Source organism: Salvelinus namaycush, chromosome 28 (genome assembly GCF_016432855.1).
Source record: "Salvelinus namaycush isolate Seneca chromosome 28, SaNama_1.0, whole genome shotgun sequence".
Classification (NCBI taxonomy): domain Eukaryota; kingdom Metazoa; phylum Chordata; class Actinopteri; order Salmoniformes; family Salmonidae; genus Salvelinus; species Salvelinus namaycush.
Window position 1 is genome coordinate 1,675,569 of NC_052334.1, and position 22,751 is coordinate 1,698,319.

At 42.1% G+C, this 22,751-nt stretch overlaps 3 protein-coding genes across 5 annotated transcripts in view; 2 read left to right on the forward strand and 1 right to left on the reverse strand.

Moving 5' to 3' along the window:
* Nucleotides 1-13: 13 nt before the first annotated feature.
* On the reverse strand, nucleotides 14-8,087 carry oip5 (opa interacting protein 5). Its single transcript, XM_038967666.1, has 5 exons — nucleotides 7,807-8,087; nucleotides 3,453-3,519; nucleotides 1,153-1,275; nucleotides 928-1,009; nucleotides 14-641 (listed from the first exon to the last, which is right to left on the reverse strand). Exons 1-5 carry the CDS (start codon nucleotides 7,988-7,990, stop codon nucleotides 534-536), a joined length of 564 nt encoding a protein of 187 aa, XP_038823594.1. The 5' UTR covers nucleotides 7,991-8,087; the 3' UTR covers nucleotides 14-533.
* A 139-nt stretch (nucleotides 8,088-8,226) lies between these two features.
* LOC120023384 (nucleolar and spindle-associated protein 1-like) lies at nucleotides 8,227-15,286 on the forward strand. 2 transcript variants are annotated; one of them, XM_038967389.1, is made up of 12 exons: nucleotides 8,227-8,428; nucleotides 8,603-8,671; nucleotides 8,855-9,076; nucleotides 9,278-9,398; nucleotides 9,580-9,669; nucleotides 9,777-9,889; nucleotides 10,057-10,107; nucleotides 10,272-10,423; nucleotides 11,200-11,363; nucleotides 12,281-12,397; nucleotides 13,076-13,178; nucleotides 14,397-15,286. In XM_038967389.1, the coding sequence occupies exons 1-12, from the start codon at nucleotides 8,351-8,353 to the stop codon at nucleotides 14,482-14,484; spliced, it is 1,368 nt and encodes a 455-aa protein (XP_038823317.1). In that variant the 5' UTR covers nucleotides 8,227-8,350; the 3' UTR covers nucleotides 14,485-15,286. The 2 variants fall into 2 exon arrangements, with proteins under 2 accessions (XP_038823317.1, XP_038823318.1); XM_038967390.1 differs by having other exon boundaries at nucleotides 8,858-9,076.
* A 4,601-nt stretch (nucleotides 15,287-19,887) lies between these two features.
* rtf1 (RTF1 homolog, Paf1/RNA polymerase II complex component) overlaps nucleotides 19,888-22,751 on the forward strand; it is a 34,178-nt gene continuing 31,314 nt past the window's right edge. For both annotated transcript variants that reach the window (XM_038967106.1, XM_038967107.1), the window contains exons 1-3: nucleotides 19,888-20,083; nucleotides 21,216-21,359; nucleotides 21,604-21,763. In XM_038967106.1, the coding sequence (XP_038823034.1) occupies nucleotides 20,000-20,083; nucleotides 21,216-21,359; nucleotides 21,604-21,763 (388 nt within the window). In that variant the 5' untranslated portion in view covers nucleotides 19,888-19,999. The remainder of the gene's footprint in view (nucleotides 20,084-21,215; nucleotides 21,360-21,603; nucleotides 21,764-22,751) is intronic.

The following is a 22,751-nucleotide window of genomic DNA, read 5'->3' on the forward strand; positions in this document are numbered from 1 at the left end:
TGCAACATGGTCATAGAAGTATGGAAATGAAGACATTTATTGGTTTACCTAAGTTTTAATACCTGAACACACACACACACAGTGCCATGTCTCATCTATGTGGAGCTTCACATTAGTAAACATTGATAAAGTATATTTCCATCTACCATAAACTATGAGGCAAACACATTTAACAGTAGAATACGAGGTAGCTACTTTTTTAACATTTGAGGGAACCCCCATTTTCACTCAATTGTCCATTTTTGGTGGAACACCACATAGGAATGTCCTCCATTTAGTCAAATTATTCTGAACTGTATTTTGGCATGATGGCACAAACAGATTGGTACCCAGGCTACAAAAAGGCCCTTCAAAAACAGAGAACATGGAACTAGAGAATAAAGTGCAGTTGACGGAGGATTGTCAAACAGAACAGGCTCTTTGTGTTCATTAGGCACAAAACGGGAAGAAAATACTTGGAACTTGTCCAATAAGAAAAACGCACATTTTCTGTTTTAAAACGTTTTGCTATATGAAACACGACCCAGGTAGGATCAGCTTGTCGACTGAACGGATGAGGTCGCTTCATTCGTGCGGGTGTCATCCATCACTGCTGACACATTGCTAAGGTGACTTTCCGTTTCCTGGATCAGTTGTCTCAGCTGGCAGGAAGAACAGACGAGACAAGGTTCAATTTAAAATTGCAGGCAGTCAATTCAGGAAGTGATTTTGAATTTTCTGTTTATTTCCTGAAATTGACTTGTCTTCAATTCAAATTGACCCCCAACCTTGAAGAACACCCTTCACTGGAACGGCATCAGTTCAATGTAACATTCATGGCTAGAGACTAAACATGGTTTGACCACTATGGTGGAAATATTGTCAGATGAAGGGTATCAATGTGCAGGGTAAAAAAAAAAAAAATTAATTATGAATTTGTCTTCCTACCTCACTTACACGTTCTCCTAGTGGTGTTACATTAAAGTTGAGTGTAGAGGCTTTCACCGTTTGGCCAGTGCTGAAAATATAACTAGAGGAAGGACGAAATAAACAAATCGATTCTGACAACTATCCCCGACCACTTGAATCGTGAGATAAAATCTGTGCATGGCAGGTAAAACCAACAATGACTTTAAAAAAAAAAAAGGTTAACTGTGTACATTTACTACTTACCAGTACATCTTGTCTTTCTTGAGGAGAAAGAGGTTTCGCAGAGCAGTCAGGTGCTGTGGTGTCGAGTAGAGGATTACACCCATGAGGCAGAGACAGCCGGCGCATTGGAGAGTGTTGTACACACTATATATGGGGGGGGGGGAGGAAAGACACACTGAGTACACAAAACATTAAGAACACCTGCTCTTTCCATTACAGGACTGACCAGGTGAATCCAGGTGAAAGATATGATCCCTTATTGATGTCACCTGTTAAATCCACTTCAGTGTAGATGAAGGGGAGGAGACAGGTTCTATAATATATATCTATTTTTGTTGCCTGGAAACAATTGAGACATGGATTGTGTCTGTGTGCCATTCAGAGGGTGAAAGGGGAAGACAAAAGATTTAAGTGTCTTTTGAACAGGGTGTGGTAGTAGGTGCCAGGAACCGGTTTGTGTCAAGAACTGCAACGCTGCTGTTTTTTTAAATTCTCAACAGTTTTCCTGTGTGTATCAAGAATGGTCCACCATCCAAAAGGACATCCAGACAACTTGACACAACTGTGGGAAGCATTGGAGTCAACATGGGCCAAGCGTCCCTGTGGAACGCTTTTGACACCTTGAAGACTCCATCCCCTGACGAATTGAGGCTGTTCTGAGGGTATTAGGAAGGTATTCCTAATGTTTAGTATACTCAGTGTATAACTAGTAAAAAATATACACTGCTCAAAAAAATAAAGGGAACACTTAAACAACACAATGTAACTCCAAGTCAATCACACTTCTGTGAAATCAAACTGTCCACTTAGGAAGCAACACTGATTGACAATACATTTCACATGCTGTTGTGCAAATGGAATAGACAAAAGGTGGAAATTATAGGCAATTAGCAAGACACCCCCAAAAAAGGAGTGATTCTGCAGGTGGTGATCACAGACCATTTTTCAGTTCCTATGCTTCCTGGCTGATGTTTTGGTCACTTTTGAATGCTGGCGGTGCTCTCACTCTAGTGGTAGCATGAGACGGAGTCTACAACCCACACAAGTGGCTCAGGTAGTGCAGTTCATCCAGGATGGCACATCAATGTGAGCTTTGGCAAAAAGGTTTGCTGTGTCTGTCAGCGTAGTGTCCAGAGCATGGAGGCGCTACCAGGAGATAGGCCAGTACATCAGGAGACGTGGAGGAGGCCGTAGGAGGGCAACAACCCAGCAGCAGGACCGCTACCTCCGCCTTTGTGCAAGGAGGTGCACTGCCAGCACCCTGCAAAATGACCTCCATCAGGCCACAAATGTGCATGTGTCTGCTCAAACGGTCAGAAACAGACTCCATGAGGGTGGTATGAGGGCCCGACGTCCACAGGTGGGGGTTGTGCTTACAGCCCAACACCGTGCAGGACGATTGGCATTTGCCAGAGAACACCAAGATTGGCAAATTCGCCACTGGCGCCCTGTGCTCTTCACAGATGAAAGCAGGTTCACACTGAGCACATGAGCACATGTGACAGACGTGACAGAGTCTGGAGACGCCGTGGAGAACGTTCTGCTGCCTGCAACATCCTCCAGCATGACCGGTTTGGCGATGGGTCAGTCATGGTGTGGGGTGGCATTTCTTTGTGGGGCCGCACAGCCCTCCATGTGCTCGCCAGAGGTAGCCTGACTGCCAATAGGTACCGAGATGAGATCCTCAGACCCCTTGTGAGACCATATGCTGACACATGCACATTTGTGGCCTGCTGGAGGTCATTTTGCAGGGCTCTGGCAGTGCACCTCCTTGCACAAAGGCGGAGGTAGCGGTCCTGCTGCTGGGTTGTTGCCCTCCTACGGCCTCCTCCACGTCTCCTGATGTACTGGCCTATCTCCTGGTAGCGCCTCCATGCTCTGGACACTACGCTGACAGACACAGCAAACCTTTTTGCCAAAGCTCACATTGATGTGCCATCCTGGATGAACTGCACTACCTGAGCCACTTGTGTGGGTTGTAGACTCCGTCTCATGCTACCACTAGAGTGAGAGCACCGCCAGCATTCAAAAGTGACCAAAACATCAGCCAGGAAGCATAGGAACTGAGAAGTGGTCTGTGGTCACCACCTGCAGAATCACTCCTTTTTTGGGGGTGTCTTGCTAATTGCCTATAATTTCCACCTTTTGTCTATTCCATTTGCACAACAACATGTGAAATTTATTGTCAATCAGTGTTGCTTGCTAAGTGGACAGTTTGATTTCACAGAAGTGTGATTGACTTGGAGTTACATTGTGTTGTTTAAGTGTTCCCTTTATTTTTTTGAGCAGTGTATATTTTAAAAAAGGCACATTGATCATACCATGCACTGAACAGACCATCCAGGCTCCACTCACGTCCACTATTGATGGTCACATCTTGGGTTACCTCTGAAAAGAGATGACATCATTAAAGCTTTAATCCCCTATGCGTACTGCCTCTTCCAAGAGATCAGGTCCTTAAAGGTGTAACAGTACTCCTTCTGTCCCTCTCCTCGCCCCGACCCGGGCTCGAACCAGGGACCCTCTGCACATAACTGACACCCTACGAAGCATCCATTACCTATCACTCCACAAAAAAGCCACAGCCCTTGCAGAGCAAGGAAAACAACTACGTCAAGGTCTCAGAGCAAGTGACATCACCGATTGAAATTGGCCATTGAGAGGCTTTGAAGCCACCCGTCGGCCATATTGCCTCTGCCCAGTAGGAGCAGTCCTCCATAGGAATGAATGGAATTCTACAATATTTCAATTAAGTGTTCGAAGGACAAAATGACATGTATTTAAGTATTTTTGCAGAGATTTGTTTTGTCCCCGCGGTACAGACGGCTATTGGTCCGCTAATACAGGACTAGTAAAGGACCATTAAATTACTTTAAAAAAAAATTAAAAATAAAGAAATAACTAATTCATCACCGCAGCTATGTTTCTATCCATCGAACGTTCTAACGTTGCTATGGGCACAGCCAAACAATGGAAGTGATGGATTCCACTTCCTCTTTACTTCCTATGGCAAACATGCCACAGTACATTATTTGAAGGAGTCAATTTCTAAGTAAAGAAGTATGTGTATTAATATCATTCAAGTTAGCTAACGTTACCGTCCCAAAGGTGTCCGATGGGGTTGAGGTCAGGCCCCTGTACAGGCCTGTCAAGTTCTTCCACACCGATCTCGACAAACCATTTCTGTATGGACCTCGCTTTGTGCACGGGGGCATTGTCATGCTGAAACAGGAAAGGGCCTTCCCCAAACTGTTGAAAGCACAGAATCGTCTAGAATGTCATTGAATGCTGTAAAGATTTCCCTTCACTAGAACTAAGGGGCTTATTCCGAACCATGAAAAACAGCCCCAGACCATTGGGGCAGGTAGCGTTCTCTGGCATCAGCCAAACCCAGATTCGTCTGTCAGATTGCCAGATGGTGAAGCCTGATTCATCACTCCAGAGGACGCGTTTCCACCGCGCCAGAGTCCAATGGCAGCGAGCTTTATACCACTCCAGCCGATGCTTGGCATTGCGCAAGGTGATCCTAGGCTTGCGTGCGGCTGCTCGGCCATGGAAACCCATTTTATGAAGCTCCCGACAAACAGTTCTTGTGCTGACGTTGCTTCCAGAGGCAGTTTGGAACTCGGTAGTGAGTGTTGCAACCAAGGACAGACAATTTTTTTTACGTACTACGCGCTTCAGCACTCGGCGGTCCGTGAGCTTGTGTGGCCTACCACTTCGAGGCTGAGCCGTTGTTGCTCCTAGACGTTTCCACTTTACAATAACATCACTTACAGTTCACTGGGGCAGCTCTAGCAGGGCAGAAATTTGACAAACTGACCTGTAGGGAAGGTGGCATCCAATGACAGAGCTCTTCAGTAAAGGTCATTCTACTGCCAATGTTTGTCTATGGAGATTGCATGGCTGTGTGCTCAATGTTATACACCTGTCAGCAACGGGTGTGGCTGTAATAGCCAAATCTACTCATTTGAAGGAGTGTCCACATACTGCTGTATATATAGTGTAGGTCGAGAGTTTTTTTTTTTTCGGCTTCCCCAGTCATTTCACCCACGCACCGCTACTGGATGTGACAGAGTTAATAAACCTAAGTTTGTAGACAACAAAAATCATTATACCTGGGCTAAAACACAGTGAGTACACAATATCAAGTGAGTATCACAATATCAAGTGAGCGTCACAATTAAAATGCAAAATGCAGTGATGCAGGGTAATTTGGAGAGAAAAAAAACCCTGCTCAAACGTCCTGCTTTGAACGTCCCTGTGCCTGACTATGCAACCATTTGGATCCGTTTGTATCTACAGTGAATTCTACAACTTGATTGGATTCCAACTGTGGTAAATGCAATTGATTGGACATGATGTGGAAAGGCTCACACCTGTCTATATAAAAAAAAAAGGCCCCACAGTTGACAGTGCATGTTAGAGAGAAAAAAACAAGCCATGGGGGTGGAAGGAATTGGCCGTAGAGCTCCGAAACAGAATTGTGTGAAGGCACATATCTGGTGAAGGGTAACAAAACATTTCTGCAGCATTGAAGGTCACCAAGAACACAGTGGCCTCCATCATTCTTACACGGAGGAAATTTGGAACCACCAAGACTCTTCCTAGAGCTGGCGGCCAGGCCATACTGAGCAATCGGGGGAGAAGAGCCTTGGTCAGGGAGGTGGCCAACAACCCGATGGTCACTCCGACAGACCTCCAGAGTTCCTCTATGGAGATGGGAGAACCTTCCAGAAGGACAACCATCTCTGCAGCACTCCATCAAATCAGGCCTTTATAGTAGATTGGCCAGACGGCCGCTTGGAGTTTGCCAAAAGGCACCTAAAGGACTCTCAGATCATGAGAAACAAGATTCTCTGGTCTGATGAAACCAAGATTGAACTCTTTGGCCCGAATGCCAAGTGTCACATCTGGAGGAAACCTGGCACCATCCCTACAGTGAAGCATGGTGGTGGCAGCATCATGCTGTGGGGATGTTTTTCAGTGGCAGGGACTGGGAGACTAGTCAGAATCGAGGGAAAGATGAAGGGAACAAAGTACAGAGAGATCCTTGATAAAAACCTGCTCCAGAGCGCTCAGGACCTCAGACTTGGCAAAGGTTCACCTTCCAACAGGACAACGACCCTACGCACACAGCTAAGACAACACAGGAGTGGCTTCAAGTTTCTGAATGTTCTTGAGTGGCCCAGCCAGAACTCAAACTTGAACATGGTCAAACATCTCTGGAGAGACCTGAAAATAGTTGTGCAGTGACGCTCCCCATTCAACCCGACAGAGCTTGAAAGGATCTGCAGATAAGAATGGAATTAACTCCCCAAATACAGGTGTGCCAAGCTTGTCGCGTCATACCCAGGAAGACTCGATGCTGTAATCACTGCCAAAGGTGCTTCAACAAAGTACTGAGTAAAGGCTCTGAATAGTTATGCAAATGGATTATCCGTTTTGTCATTATGGGATATTGTGTATAGATTGATGAGGAAAAAATGTAACGTAACAACAAATATGGAAAAAGTGAAGGAGTCTGAATACTTTCCAAATGCACTGTATTCTCGACAGTTTAGAAGGTCCAGAAAGGTACATTAGCAGGCCACTCATGATTTATTTTATCAGGATGTAGCCCAGTGTTATGATAGGCCTATTGGAAAATATGGGCTTCTCCTTTCGAACTCGCCCGCCTGAAGTAGGTGTCCAACAAGCTTTTGTAGTCTTGCGTCTCCTGGGCCTCTACAACATTTAAAAGGAATAATCGTTGCAGCGTATAGGTTCAGGTGCGTCATTTCACAACAGATCAAAGACAGACAGGCTGGAGATGTAGCCTATGGCCTAAGTGAGAAGCGTAAGTACATATACATCTGTTACATATGCATTATAGCCCACAATTCACAAGCTCAATGTAAAGCTTAATACTGCAGTGAATATATCCAGTCTGTTTACACAGCGAAAGAAAAAGTTGATTCGATAAAAAAAAAATATAAATATTTGCGCGCTCCCGAAGCGCGCTCCCGAGGCTGCACAGTGTGTTTCTCCCAGTCCCTGCGTGGCAGCTCGAAAATGTACCCTAGTTTCTTTTTTGGGGGGACAACAAATGTATCCTACCCTAGGCTACAACAACACAATGTAATGATGAATGTGATTGTTGTCAAGTGAGTACAAAAACTCTTGTCTATGCTGTAACCCGCAGTGAATAGCCTAAGTGATTTGAATAATCGCTCATAAGCATGGCGTTTTGAATGCATATTAATTTTGAAATAACTACATGTAGCCCGCTTGATTGAACAACCATTTGGATCAGTTTATGGGCCTTTTCACTTGCAGTTTAGCCTACAGGGTCCAGGCACATTAGCAGGCCAGTAATCATAGTGTATTTTTTTCCGGGATGTATCCGTTAACAGACACATGCTAATGTAGGGTTTTCTAATGGCGCCATATGAATTATGATCCATAGTTTCCGGGTTTGGCTTCCGTGTTTTAAAAACCTTCGAAAATGTTAATCGCTTCCAAAAAAAAATAATTTTACACCGGTGAGGGAGTGCCAAGATGGAGGCAACTTCAACACAGCGCCCCCTATTAGTCATCTAGTGTATTTATAAATCACTGGTCACGATTTCTTGTTAGAAAAAAAAATAACATTGAACACCTAATTAGCTAGCTAGATCCAATGAAGTAACTTACCAAGACAAATGAGAGAGTTGCTAGATGTTGCTTCTCCACAGATCCCTCGGGAATCAGCCCACACGGTGTTGCATTGTCCACAATGAAAAGTCACTGGATTCTCGACGATGGCTTGGTTCACTGACTCATTCTCCAGCTTTTGGTCATCTGTGTCGCAGGACTGAAATGACTCAAAATCATACATTTTATATTATATTTCAAAATGCCACGTTGTTCAACTTCAGCGATAACCTCTTCTGTTACTTTCAAGTGTTTTCTGTAATAGTTTTTCACCCCGTGGTTTTATCGTCATCTAGCGGAGAACCAGTAGTAATACTTTTTAATTGGTCGAAAGGTACTTCCGTATACATCTGCCAGCCAATCAAATGGCCTATACTCCAGTTTTTTGAACCTCCGCATTTTAAACGGTCAGGCGCGACAAATACATTGTGTTGACTGTGTTTGTGTGTAACGATACTCGTTCAATTAACGGGAGCTGATTAATTGAACGTGTTTCAGTAACACTGGCAAGCACATTGTTTTGTTTTTCGCCAAAACAAGAAAAATGGACTTGGATTCCATGAAGTATGCCGAATTGCGCAGTATTGCAAAGGAGGTTGGGCTCAAATCGTCAAAACTGAAGGTAAATCGCAAACATTATAGCGGTATTTTCATTGGGTTGTTTGTTTGTGTTGTGAGTGGTTAGTTAGTTACAATAGCTAGTTAACGTTAACCAACCCACTAGCTATTATCCATCTCGTTTGTTATGCAGTGTTACCTTGCTAACTGTGTCCGATCTGTGTCAACTACTACACAGGCTGATAAGCTTCTGAAGGCGCTCAGGGAGCATTTCCAACAACAAACGCAGGAAGATGTTGCCGTGGACGTAAGTTCTGGCTTGAATTTTTCCCTCCCACTTCTGTTCAAATGATAACACTTCAACATGATCTCCTATGTATATTTGGATTTCTTTTGAACTTGCTTTGTTTCTTTATGCCTGTAGATCTGTTTTGCATTGTAATTCCTATTGTCGCTAGTAATAGCAGACTTCTGATGGTCGTGTATTTAGCAGGGAGATGAGACTGGTGTTGACGCACAGGATAACACGGTTAACAGCAACTCAACTCATGATGAAAACAATTCAGCACTGGTTGATGAGCTGTCACAAAAACCTTCAGCTCAGGAGTTTGTGACCGAACGTCGTGGTAGACGGCAACCGAAAATGAGGAAGGAACCTGAAGATGAGGAGGCAGAGTGTGAACCTGCCAAAGCGCCACTCACCCCAGCTGAGGTATGGGACCACTATGAAAAATGTATGCACTCACTCTTGTAAGTCCCTTTGGATAAGCGCTTCTGCTAAATGTAAGAGTTGTGAGAAGTGTTTCTTGCACTGAAATACTGCTGTGCGTGTATCTCTGACAACCACAAATGCATTTTTGCTGCTTTATATTTTATTGAGGAATAGCAAGCTAAACTAGTGTTTTCAATATAGGTTGTTAACAAGGTGACTGAATCCATCATCGCCAAAGGGAGTGGCAAGAGAAGGAGAGTGTCTGCTGCTAAGGATTCTGGGGTGGCTGTGCCTGAACACAAAGTTGCAGCAGTGATGTTTGGTTAGTCTGGAGGACTCTAAAGGCCATGATGATTTGTGTAGACACATTTTTTGTTGTTGCCAGAAGTCTTATGTAGGGGTGTGTCTCTGGCCTTTTGTTTATGAAATAGGTGACTACATGAGCATCACCTCTGGTTATAATAATCCTATTATTGATCACGTTCTCATATTGCTTTGCACAGGAGTGGGACAGAAAGTGGTGAAGCCCGTAGGAAGGATCCCTCGCCACGAGGGGCTCCTGAAGAGGACTATGTTAAAGCCTACTACACCAAGTTAGTCGTCTGAATCATATTTGCTGTTGCTACACGATCTTAATAACATGCTCAAAAACTCTCTGTTCTGTTATGAAGAAAGTACTAATAACCACTTTCTATCGTAGACTTCAGGAAGCTCCACGAGGCGCATTTCAAAAAGATGGAGTCCATTGATTCATACGTGGAAAGGAAGACCAAGAAAATGGATTCGTTCAGAAATTCAGTTAATGAATTGAAGGTAATGAATTGTGTGTATAACGTTATAATGGAGATGATTGGGATCTGGCCACTGTGTGGTTTTCATTAAATAATAAGCCCATTCAACATGGCAACCATTGTTTTATTGTAGTCATTAATTTATACGTTTTTGCAAGTAGTTAACTATATAACCACTTTATTCTTCAGGTTCTTTCAGATAAGACTCTTTTGACACCAACTGAAGGAAAAACTCAAACAGTAAGTAGACTTTTTGGTTTCCATAGATGTTAAAAGTGAATTTACTACCCACCAATGAAACAGGTTTCCTTTCAAATGTAAAACCAGATGGCTATTTTGAGAGGGATGATTCCCAAATCCAATGTGTTGCTTGGTGTGGTCAATGTATTGTCGTGTTTTTGCAGAGCTTAACCTCGAGCCGCGCCTCCCTGTTCAGCCCTGCATCCCAGAAACCAGCTACAGACAGACGCAGAGTCTCAGCCAGAAAACCCGCCCAGAAGGACACGGTTGTCCCATTCAGACCCACAGTCCTGTCCACACGCCGGATCAACGTTCGGTGAGACACTCAAACATTATTTTGTCTTGAGTATTCCTAGTTATTTTTAGCAGTGTTGAAGCTTCTAGGTGTCTATGTTGACCACTTCTGATTTAACATTCACATCATTAAACAATGCTCTTGTAACCTATGTGAAATGGCTAGCTAGTTAGCGGTGGTGCGCGCTAATAGCGTTTCAATCGGTGACGTCACTCGCTTTGAGACCTTGAAGTAGTGGTTCCCCCTTGCAGAGGGCCGCGGCTTTTGTGGAGCGATGGGTAACGATGCTTCGTGGTTGACTGTTGTTGATGTGTGCAGAGGGTCCCTGGTTCGCGCCCGGGTCGGGGCAAGGGGAACGGACTAAAGTTATACTGTTACACTCTCATGAGTTGCGAACTGGCTTCGTTCAGGTGACCACTATGTATTGACATTTCTTGGGAAGGATTTAGTTACTTCTGAATACTATTGCCAGTTTGTGGAATGAAACTTGTACATGGGCGGCAGGTAGCCTAGTGGTTAGATTGGAGGGGCGGCAGGTAGCCTAGTGGTTAGATTGGAGGGGCGGCAGGTAGCCTAGTGGTTAGAGCGTTGGGACTAGTAACCAAAAGGTTGATAGATCGAATCCCTGAGCCGACAAGGTAAAAATCTGTCATTCTGCCCCTGAACAAGGCAGTTATTAACCCACTGTTCCCCGGTAGGGCGTCATTGTAAATAATAATTTTTTCTTAACTGACTTGCCTGGTTAAATAAAGGTTAAATAAAATAAATAGTCAGTCCAACGGTTGGTTTGTGTACAGGTTCTCTCAAGCTACTCAGGATAATGAGCACAAGAAAACCATGGTGAAGACGCCAGCACGCATGGCACCCCGCATGGACCTCCTCACTCCTGGGAAAGAGACTACATTTGGAGGGAAACCTGAAGTCAACAAGACCTTTGTTCTCTCCAGTGCTAAGACACCAGGTAACCTATGCTGAACAAAAATATAAATCAACATGTAAAGTGTTGGTCCCATGTTTCATGAGCTGAAATAAAAGATCCCAGAAATGTTCCATACGCACAAAAAAGCTTATCTCTCTCACATGTTTGTTCATATCCCTGTTAGTGAGCATTTCTCTTTTGCAAAGATAATCCATCCACCTGACAGGTGTGGAATATCAAGAAGCTGATTAAACAGCATGATCATTACACAGGTGCACCTTGTGCTGGGGACACTAAAAGGCCATTCTAAAATGAGCCGTTTTGTCACACATCACAATGCCACAGATGTCTCAAGTTGAGGGAGCGTGCAATTGGCATGCTGACTTCAGTGCTGTTGCTAGATAATTTAATGTTCATTTCTCTACCATAAGCCGCCTCCATTGTTTTAGAGAACTTGGCAGTATGTATAAAACATAAAAAATAAACGCTGACCAGGTGTAACCACGCCAGTCTAGGACCTTCACATCTGGCATCTTCACCTGTGGGATTGTCTGAGACCCACCATCCAGACAGCTGATGAAATTGAGGACTATTTCTGTCTGTAATAAAGCCCTTTAGCGGGGAAAAACTCATTCTCATTGCCTGGGCGTGGCTCCACAGTGGGTGGGCCTATCCCCACCCATGACTGCACTTCTGCCCATCCAGGCCCACCAATGGCTGTGCCTCTGCCAAGTCATGTGAAATCTATAGATTAGGGCCTAATTTATTTTAAATTGACTGATTTCCTTATCGGAACTGTAACTCAGTAAAATCTTAATTGTTGCATTTTATAGTTTTGTTCCAATGTACATCCTGTTAAATCGAAATCTAATTTTAAGTCGTCTTTGCTTGTTATTTTCTGTGCATTGCTCTACTGAATGGATTCCTTAACTGGCTTTTGTTTTGTTTATTTTCTTCAGCGTTTGTGTTTAATGCAAACACCAGTGTTCTTTCTAACTGTCCTGAAACCAACAAGAAGGCCAACTTTGATCTGAAGGCCAGTCTCTCTAAGACTCTCACCTATAAGCCTCATAAGGGTAAGATATACATGTCAGCATTCAGATTCCGACTGTATACATGTCAGCATTCAGATTCCGACTGTATACATGTCAGCATTCAGATTCCGACTGTATACATGTCAGCATTCAGATTCCGACTGTATACATGTCAGCATTCAGATTCCGACTGTATACATGTCAGCATTCAGATTCCGACTGTATACATGTCAGCATTCAGATTCCGACTGTATACATGTCAGCATTCAGATTCCGACTGTATACATGTCAGCATTCAGATTCCGACTGTATACATGTCAGCATTCAGATTCCGACTGTATACATGTCAGCATTCAGATTCCGACTGTATACATGTCAGCATTCAGATTCCGACTGTATACATGTCAGCATTCAGATTCCGACTGTATACATGTCAGCATTCAGATTCCGACTGTATACATGTCAGCATTCAGATTCCGACTGTATACATGTCAGCATTCAGATTCCGACTGTATACATGTCAGCATTCAGATTCCGACTGTATACATGTCAGCATTCAGATTCCGACTGTATACCGGTGCGTTCGGATTCCGACTGTGTGTACCGGTGCGTTCGGGTTCCGACTGTGTGTACCACTGCGGTCAGCACGAACCTGGTTGTCTGTAGGCTAACAAAAACATTTATTTTACTGGTCATCGTTTCTGGTTTGCCTGTATATAGGAAAGCTGAAGCCATTCATGGTGGCCAAAGAGAACACAGTGGACCAGTCTCAGACCGTTCCCACACACCAGAAGAACTACAAACAGCATCCGGTTCAGGCAAGGTCAGTATCCGGAACAACCGGTTAAAAGTGGAGGGGGAATCGTAATGAATTCCTGGCTCTTTCTCAATTCACCTTTCCTTGATTCCTCTAAACATATTGGAGAGGAATGTCAGATAAGGGACTTTTTCCATCCACAAGATGGTGCTGACAGACATGGCAGCTCTGCTTCTAGCTCCTAAGAAACTTTTCAGTATTTTTTACTTTTTTTTGTATGTTATTGCTTACATTATTAGCCCATAACTTTTTTTTTGTTGCTATTACATACAGCCGGAAATAACTTTTGGATATCAGAGTGGCAGTAACTCACCAGCATTATGACCAGAAATGAACTTAACTCAGAGGCTGCTCCATGACACCTCCGACGGAGAAGAGGTATTCTTTAGTCTGACTCGGGAGGCGTGCACACCATCCACCGGTTCTGAGTATATTACTCGCTAATGTTCAATCTCTGGACAATAAAGTAGACGAGCTCAGGGCGAGGATCTCCTTCCAGAGGGACATCAGGGACTGTAGCATACTCTGTTTCACGGAATTATGGCTCTCTGGATATACTGTCCCCCGTCCATACAGCCAGCTGGGTTCTCAGTACATCAGGGAGACAGGAATAAAGAACTCTTAATAAACCAATTAGGCAGTCTTGACACACAATTTTGAACAAAAATGCAATGGTTCGTTGGATCAGTCTAAAACGTTGCACATACACTGCTGCCATCTAGTGGCCAAAATCTAAATTGCGCCTGGGCTGGAATGATACATTATGGCCTTTCTCTTGCATTTCAAAGACGATGGTACAAAGAAAAAAAAAAAATTTTGTATTGTCTTTTACCAGATCTAATGTGTTATTCTCCTACATTAATTTCACGTTTCCATAAACTTCAAAGTGTTTCCTTTCAAATTGTACCAAGAATATGCATATCCCCGAGCTCCAGGCAGTTAGATTCAGGTATGTCATTTTAGGCGAAAATTGAAAAAAGGGGTCCGATCCTTTTAAGTTATTGCACAGAACAAAACGTAGTTAAGAACAAATTCATATTTACAATGACTGCCTACCCGTCATTGTAAATATGTGTATGTGACCAATAACATTTGATTTGAAAAGGAGATGAGGAATCAAGGAAAGACAAACTGAGAGAGCCTCTGTTTTAAAACTTGTTTTGTCTCCGAATGATTGGCTGTTTAACCTGTTTATGTTGATCTCCATATTGCTTTTTTTTCTAGGGAGGAAAGGAGGACAAAACATACTGAAGTCAGGAAGCAGAAGAAAGAGAAGCTGCTTGGAGCCAGACGAGGCCTCGTCATCACCTGATTTATTCTATACTTACTTTTGCTCTTGTGAAGTTTATTTTCTTGTCATTTCAGACCTGCTGATTTAATGCCTGTTTCACTTTACCCTTTTTCTCTACTTTGACTGTCAGTTCCAACCGAGTTTTTTGATTGTTCGATTTTTAGATTCACTTATAACAACGTTTAATAAAAAAATATATATATTAACTTTAGTATGGTACAAGTAATGTTTTTCATATTTTGTATACCTGTGTCGTTTTTGTAGACATTTACATTACATTTTAGTCATTCACGCTTTGAACACAACGATCGTGTCCTTGGTTGCTAGCCCCCTTGCGCAAAATGGTACGCAGCATCATCTGGTTATGTATGCAACAAAAGGTCAACATTCTCCTTCTGCTACTATTTCTGTCGACACCGAACGCACCACACCGTACGCACCACACCATACGCGCACCACACCGTACGCACCACACCGAACGCACCACACCATACGCGCACCACACCGTACGCACCACACCGAACGCACTTCATCGCAATGTGTTTTCATTGGAAATTAATGTAATTCTTGTGTACCAAAATGTAATGCCCGCTGTTGGTGCGTATGCAGATGGTCTTATCCAGAGCGACTTTTCCGGGGGCGATATTTTTTCTCTGTGCTGGCTCCCCCCCCCCTCCTTCTCCTTCTTCGTACCTAAATATTTTGTACAGTTTGGTCCTATTTCTTATTCATGTGAATTGTATATATATTTTTTTTTATATAACAATTTTTAACTTAGCTGATGTAAAGGCAATGTAAATACCAGTAGTAAAAAAAATAATTTCCCAAAGTAACGTTTCTTGTTTTTATTGAGGACTTGGATGGATGCTTGTATACCTCATATGCAGACTCGTGTGTGTGGTGTGTGTGCACGGACGTTAGATGGCTATGAAATCAATCTCCAGTTGAAAGGGACCCATCTGCCTTTTCACTTCAACGTGATTCCAATGGTGTTGACTTAATTAAAAACAGAAGGCTTTAGAATCGTTTTTTGTCTGTTTACTTGCTTGTATGCTTCTCAATAAGCATATTTGAAACATAATTTTAGTTAGCATAACATGTCGTGATACAATGTATTACTGTAAGAAAATCCATCGATACTTTGTCTAACCAGAGGGGATTTTGATCATCTTGTATCCCACCGTGACTAGAGGAAGCATTTTTGAGAATGACATTTGTAAAATAGTAATCAGATGTTAGTCTTGGACCCAAACACTTCTGGAACATATTAGCTTTCACAAGATCACACGGTGATACCAGAAATTGGAAATGAGTCACGCAAGTAGTTAGCGTTGTCCCAGATCTGTTTGTGCTGTTGTGGAAACCTATTTGGCGTTGGCATGACAGCACAAACGGACTAGTAGCCAGGTTAATATGTACTTTGTGCTGTCGTGGAAACCTATTTGGCGTTGGCATGACAGCACAAACAGACTGGTAGCCAGGTTAATATGTACTTTGTGGGACTCAAACCACTGAAGACAGTTCTGAAACTCTGGACACCTGGCTATACTGCACCTTGACATCTTACCAGCAAGACCCTCCCCCGTGTGTACAGGAAGTAACTGTATATGTCATCTTTCTGGTTGGAGAAGTCCGTCTCAGCCCTGACGTTGACCATCCATGGACACCTGGCAACACGGATGTTGAAACTGGACCAATCATGATGCTTACTGTCAAACAGATCCTGTAAAAAAAAAAAAAAAAATGTTTAGGTTTAACATAATAAATGGATACTTTACCTAAACTAATTCTGTAACACGGAAGGACATGCTCATTGTTTGGGAGAGGAAAGACTAGCCTGAGTGCCAGTCTGTCTGCGATCACGCCAACTCATTGTCATTTCAGATTTCCACCGATCTAATGTCCATTGCTCGTGTTTCTTGGCCCAAGCAAGTCTCTTCTTCTTATTGGTGTCCTTTAGTGGTTGTTTCTTTGCAGCAATTTGACCATGACGGCCTGATTCATGCAGTCTCCTCTGAACAGTGTATGTTGAGATGTGTCTGTTACTATGTGAAGTATTCATTTGGGCTGTAATTTCTGAGGCTGGTAACTAATGAACTTATCCTCTGCAGCAGAGGTAACTCTGGGTCTTCCTTTCCTGTGGCGGTCCTCATGAGAGCCAGTTTCATCATAGCGCTTGATGGTATTTGCGACTGTACTTGAATAAACTTTCAAAGTTCTTGGAATTTTCCGGATTGACTGACCCTCATGTCTTAAAGTAAAGATGGACTGTTGTTTCTGTTTGCTTTTTTGAGCTGTTCTTGCCATAATATGGACTTGGTCTTTTACCAAATAGGGCTATCTTCTGTATACCACGCCAACCTTGTCACAACACAACTGATTGGCTCAAAAGCATTAAGAAATTCCACAAATGAACTTTTAACAAGACACACCTGTTAATTGAAATGTATTCCAGGTGACTACCTCATGAAGCTGGTTGAGAGAATGCCAAGAGTATGCAAAGCTGTCATCGAGGCAAAAGGGTGGCTACTTTGAAGAATCTAAAACATAAAATATATTTTGATTTGTTTACACTTTTTTTGGTTACTACATGATTCCATATGTGTTATTTCATAGTTTTGATGTCTTCACTATTATTCTACAATGTTGGAAATAGTAAAAAAAAATATTTAAAAAACTCTGGAATGAGTAGGTGTGTCCAAACTTTTGACTGGTACTGTACGTGTAATAATATTGTAATATTCGACTAGTATTGGACTTGATAGACTACAATAAGCACATTATGGAAGATAGCTTTATTTTATTTGTAAACTTTTACAAGGATTTTAACATTTCATTTTTTAGAATCTTAATTTTTATTTTTATTTTCTATATTTTCAAAGTGTAATTAAGACACTTTACAGTAACAGTAACAGCTCTGTTAAATTATCCCATGGAACTTCACAGAGATTCGACATTAGATGTGGAATTAAACAAGGATGCCCAGTTTCTCCTTTCTTATTTTTATTGGTCACACAATTTATGGCACTTCATCTCAATAAGGATAGTTTTAGGGGTATTCAGATACAAGATAAAGAGAAAATATTCACAATTGGCTGACGACAACGCCATTTAAAAGATCATAATGAAGCCAGGAAAACTATTGAGTGTATTAGTCAATCAAATGTATTGATAAAGCCCTTTCTACATCAGCCGATGTCACAAAGTGCTATACAGAAACCCAGCCTAAAACCCCAAACAGCAAGCAATGCAGAAGCACGGTGGCACAGAAGCACATTCCTTAAAAAGACAGGAACCTAGGAAGAAACCTAGATAGGAACCAGGCTCTGAGGGGTGGCCAGTCCTCTTCTGGCTGTGCCGGTGGAGATTATAACAGTACATGGCCAAGATGTTCAAACGTTCATAGATGACCAGCAGGGTCAAATAATGCCTTCTCACATGTATCTCGTTTTTCTTTGAATATTAGGAAATGTGAATAATTTGCGTTGAAAAGACATGACTTAAACTCAGTATGTAATATCCCTGTAAAAGATGTGTACTTCTGTAAAAATCTGAAGGTCTGTTCAGATTAGTTTATACCTCCCTTGCCTTCGATGTTCCTCTGTCAGTAACTAAAATGGTTGATACTAAATTATTTAACTTCATATGGAGGAATTAACCTAATTATTTAAGAAAAGCGGTAATATGTAGCACCCAAAGTGAGGGAGGTTTGAATGCTCTGGATTTTAAAACCTCTAATATAATCTTTATCATCTAATATTAAATATTTTATTTATATATTCCAACAGATTGGTGGTCAGAATTCTTACTCAAATGCAACTTGTGGGTAAGATCCCTATTTAGCTTGCTACCTTTCATTAACAAGTACTTATAAGACACAATGTTACGTTCAAGCCTGAGAAGTTTCAAATAGTTGTTAGAGCTGTCCCTAAAGGTGCTATTCTTCTCTTAGGAGAATATAACAATACTCAAAGTGCAACTGTTGAGGATTTTGTAGCCTCAATACAGCTAGAAGGAATTTACATGTTAAACTATACATGTAATAACATGTATATAAGGAAACTATGTCAATATGTTACTATTCCCTTTGCTAGAACATACTGGAATACAGCCCTAGGACAAGTGAACTGGAACAAAGTCTCGTTGTTGTCTGGCAAATATTGTATATCTAATAAGGTGAAAGAAGAATCATACAAACTCATTCATAGAATCTATCCTCTAAAGACCTTTATTGTACACAGATTCTAAATAGCTATTGATAATAAATGTGTATTTTGTGGTTGTGACCCAGAGACTCTTGACCATTTATTTTGGGAATGTTCTTAAGTCATAAAATTTAGGAGTGAGTTAGAATATTTTATTTTAAAATAAACTACTATTAATGTTCATTTGAAAAACTCTGATATGTTTTATTTTGATCCAAATGATATATACCCTGATTTAACTTTAATTGTTAATTTGTTTTATTTTTCATGGATTATTTATCCATAAAATAAGTGGGAGGAGAACAAACCCCACTTCACATTGTTTAAGATATAATTTAAATATTATTTTGAAATTATAAATAAGTTTAAAAACAAAAAAGCAATACCATACAACTTTTTGACAATTTTTAAATCTCGATATGTAATACCCCTGTCTGTTAGCTTAATGTAATCTTGTTTGTATATTTTTGTTTTTGCATTTGTTTTAAAGTTCATAATAATAATACAAAATAAACTAGATGGATTTATGTTTCTAGAACTGTACCGCAATTGAGAATCGATTCACGTTTAGTTGGAGTATTTGGCTGTTTTGGCATCCAGAGCCAATTCACCTTTAAACAGAACATGTGAATGATGACTTTAGCTAGTCAGCTAATTTTCCCCGTTGGATCTGTCTCTTGTATCGATTTAGAACTGGCCTTTGGTAGATAGCATTGTGTTCATCACTCACAGCGTAGAATACATATGATAACATTTGTATAATGTTTTTATTTAATTTCACCTTTACTTAATTAACCAGGTAGGCTAGTTGAGAACAAGTTCTCATTTGAAACTGCGACCTGGCCAAGATAAAGCAAATTACAATATAGCAATTAAACACTGGAATGGTAGATGTGCAGAAGATGAATGTGCAGTAGAGATACTGGGGTGCAAAGGAGCCAGATAAATAAATACAGTATGGGGATGAGGTAGATAGATGGGCTGTTTACAGATGGGCTATGTACAGGTGCAGTGATCTGTGAGCTCTAACAGACTTATACATGTGTAATCATTAAGAAATAACGTATAGTTCCCATATCCAAGGTTTGTGGTCCGTGTAGATTAACATCCTCCCTGGAAACACCGCTGCTATTTTCGGTTCCACTAGTTTTTTGTTGTTGCTGTTGGGCCGTTTGTCATTGAGGCGCATGCTCAGTGGTACTCTAGCGCCTTTGTGTGTCTCAGGACCAGTTCAGGTCTGGCGGTGCTAAACTACTTAGCTACCGCCGTTTCTCCCGTCTTCAACAACACACCGCACACAGAGGTAGCCGAGCTTATCAACTAGCTAAATCATGGTGAATGTAAAGAAACGGAAAGGTCGAGTCGTTATCGACTCTGACTCTGAAGACAGCGCTAGTGATGATAATTTAGATCAGGTGAGTCTTGCACCTTTTCTGGATTTGAATTTGTTTTCCGCTACTTAGCAGGCAGGGGTGGTTGACAACCGGATAAGAACAGTTTGGGTTAGCTAGCTAATGTTAGCATGCTGGCTGTGTCTTGAGTTTGGAGGAAAACACCGCGCCGTAGGCCTGAAGTTTTATTGGCGTTATTTAATTCCCAGTATAATATCATGTGGCAACATTAATCTAACCCGTTGTGATAATTTGGTCATCGGAGAATACACTGACCTGCGGATTTATAACATTATATCCTGCAAGACGTAATGGGCGCTGCTAAAGTTATATTTTGGTGTTGACAAAACAGTTAGCTAGCTAGTTAGCTTAACCATAAGCTAAAGTTAGCTTCGGAGGAATGTGTTGAAAGATAGCATGTCATGTTACTTACTTTACAGACAATGTTGTGCTATTAAAAACATGCCAATCGTAGATTTAACATCACGTAACTTGCCGCAGTGAAGTTGCTAACTAGCTAGTTATCTTTGCTAGCTTGGTGTTAAACTTAATACTAGTTAGTTAGCAGCTAATTAATATCATAATGCTTGTGTTGGTAGTTAACAATTCGGCCTGTTGGTTAACATAAACAAACATAGCTACAATTTAAAATTGACACACACTACAACAGAGAGATTTATTACTAAGTGATGTCTCATTAGTTATTTACACAGCATCATATTGAAATACAATAAGTTAAGTTGCACAACCTATAAAATGAAAGACGACACAATAAAAGTGAGTGACTGAGAAACTATGAATCACTTACTACTACAGTACTATAACGCTTTCTAACACGCAGAAACCACTGTAAATATGCTGTAAAGGAGATTTGTCGGTCAATTGAAATGTTACCTTAACACATCCGCTGTCCCCTGAGCGAACCATGCAGCATTCATCCTGTAAAAATCTATTAATATTAACTGTTGATCTATGTTGTTACAAGATGTCAGTTTCTCCACTATTGTGCCTTTTTCTCTATTCAGAATATCTAATAATATCTATATCGTAACATAATGTGTGCTCCTCAACTTCGGCCTCTGTTTCCCCGTCACTATAAGTTCACTCGTCCATGCTTTAATCTCACCTCTTGTCTCTCTCACCCTGTGGCCCCCAGGAGCTCCTGTCTCTGGCCACCAAGAGGAAGAGGGTGGACTCGGATGACCAGCAGGACGACCAGCAGGATGACCAGCAGGACAACCAGCCGGTCAGCAAGCCCGCAGCCTCATCAGACTCAGAGACATCAGACAGTGATGATGAGGTATGTCACAGTAACGTCCTCTCTCCATATTGTTTGATCTTCTTACGGCTGTTTTCCCCGGACTAAGAAGCACGCCCAATGTAAAGGGTCACCTTTGAAATAACTTCTTAATCCCCCAGACTAGGCTTAATCTGTGTGCAGGAAATCAACCCTCATGAAAGAGACACTGTATAAGTGAACATTACTTTCATATCGTCCTTGACGCTTCACTTGACGTTCTGTTTTCTGTGTTGTTTTCACGTAGTGGACCGCCGGTGGTCCTAAAGTCAAGAAGAAGGTCAAGCCAGGGAAACCGACGGCAACAGAGAAGAAGAAAGAGGCAGCGAAGAAGAGGGTTCATAAAGCTGCTTCGTCCGGGAGTTCTGGTGGAGACAGTTCTGCTGACAGCTCTGCCCCCGAGGAGGGTACGTTTAAAAATATATATTTAAAAAAAAAATGGTTGCAGACAGATTCTACACCCTTTCTTACGAAGTGTGAACTTACATACGCCCTCTCGTGGATTTAATAGTGGAAACTCCCTCCAGCAGGGCGATAGAGCGTTGGGTTAGTGGTTAGAGTGGAGGGGCGGCAGCGTAGCCTAGTGGTTAGAGCGTTGGGCCAGTAACCGAAAGGTTGCTAGTTTGACTCCGAGCTGACAAGGTAAAAATCTGTCATTCTGCCCCTGAACAAGGCAGTTAACCCACTTTTTCTAGGCCGTCATTGAAAATAAGAATTTGTTCTTAACTGACGTGCCTAGTTAAATAAATAAAATAAACCTGCTTACAACAATCTAAAGCTTTTACGTCCACACTTCAGGAGGTAACCCAAGAGATTAGTAGCTGTCAGTGGTTCCACTAACAACAGTAAGTTCTCTGAAGGTCCGGGCTCATTCTGGAATCCTCTGTCCTTGGCTCCTTCTCAAAACACATTGGAGAGGATGATCCGAGGGGAGGGACCTTCTATCTTCTCCTACAATACGGTTGAGAAGGAGGTGAGGAGATGGGATGCAAGGAAACATATAAAGACGAATTGAGACAGACCCCACGAGAGTGGTTAATTGCTGCCTTTGGTTAATGTGACCAACAATTGATTTGACTCTCATATTGAAAGGTGCCTTAACACAGACAAAATATGCTGCTATAGAGCCGGCCCTGTATCGTCGTGGCCATAGAGCCGGCCCTGTATCGTCGTGGCCATAGAGCCGGCCCTGTATCGTCGTGGCCATAGAGACGGCCCTGTATCGTCGTGGCCATAGAGACGGCCCTGTATTGTCGTGGCCATGGAGGCGGCCCTGTATCGTCGTGGCCATGGAGGCGGCCCTGTATCGTCGTGGCCATGGAGGCGGCCCTGTATCGTCGTGGCCATAGAGACGGCCCTGTATCGTCGTGGCCATTGAGACGGCCCTGTATCGTC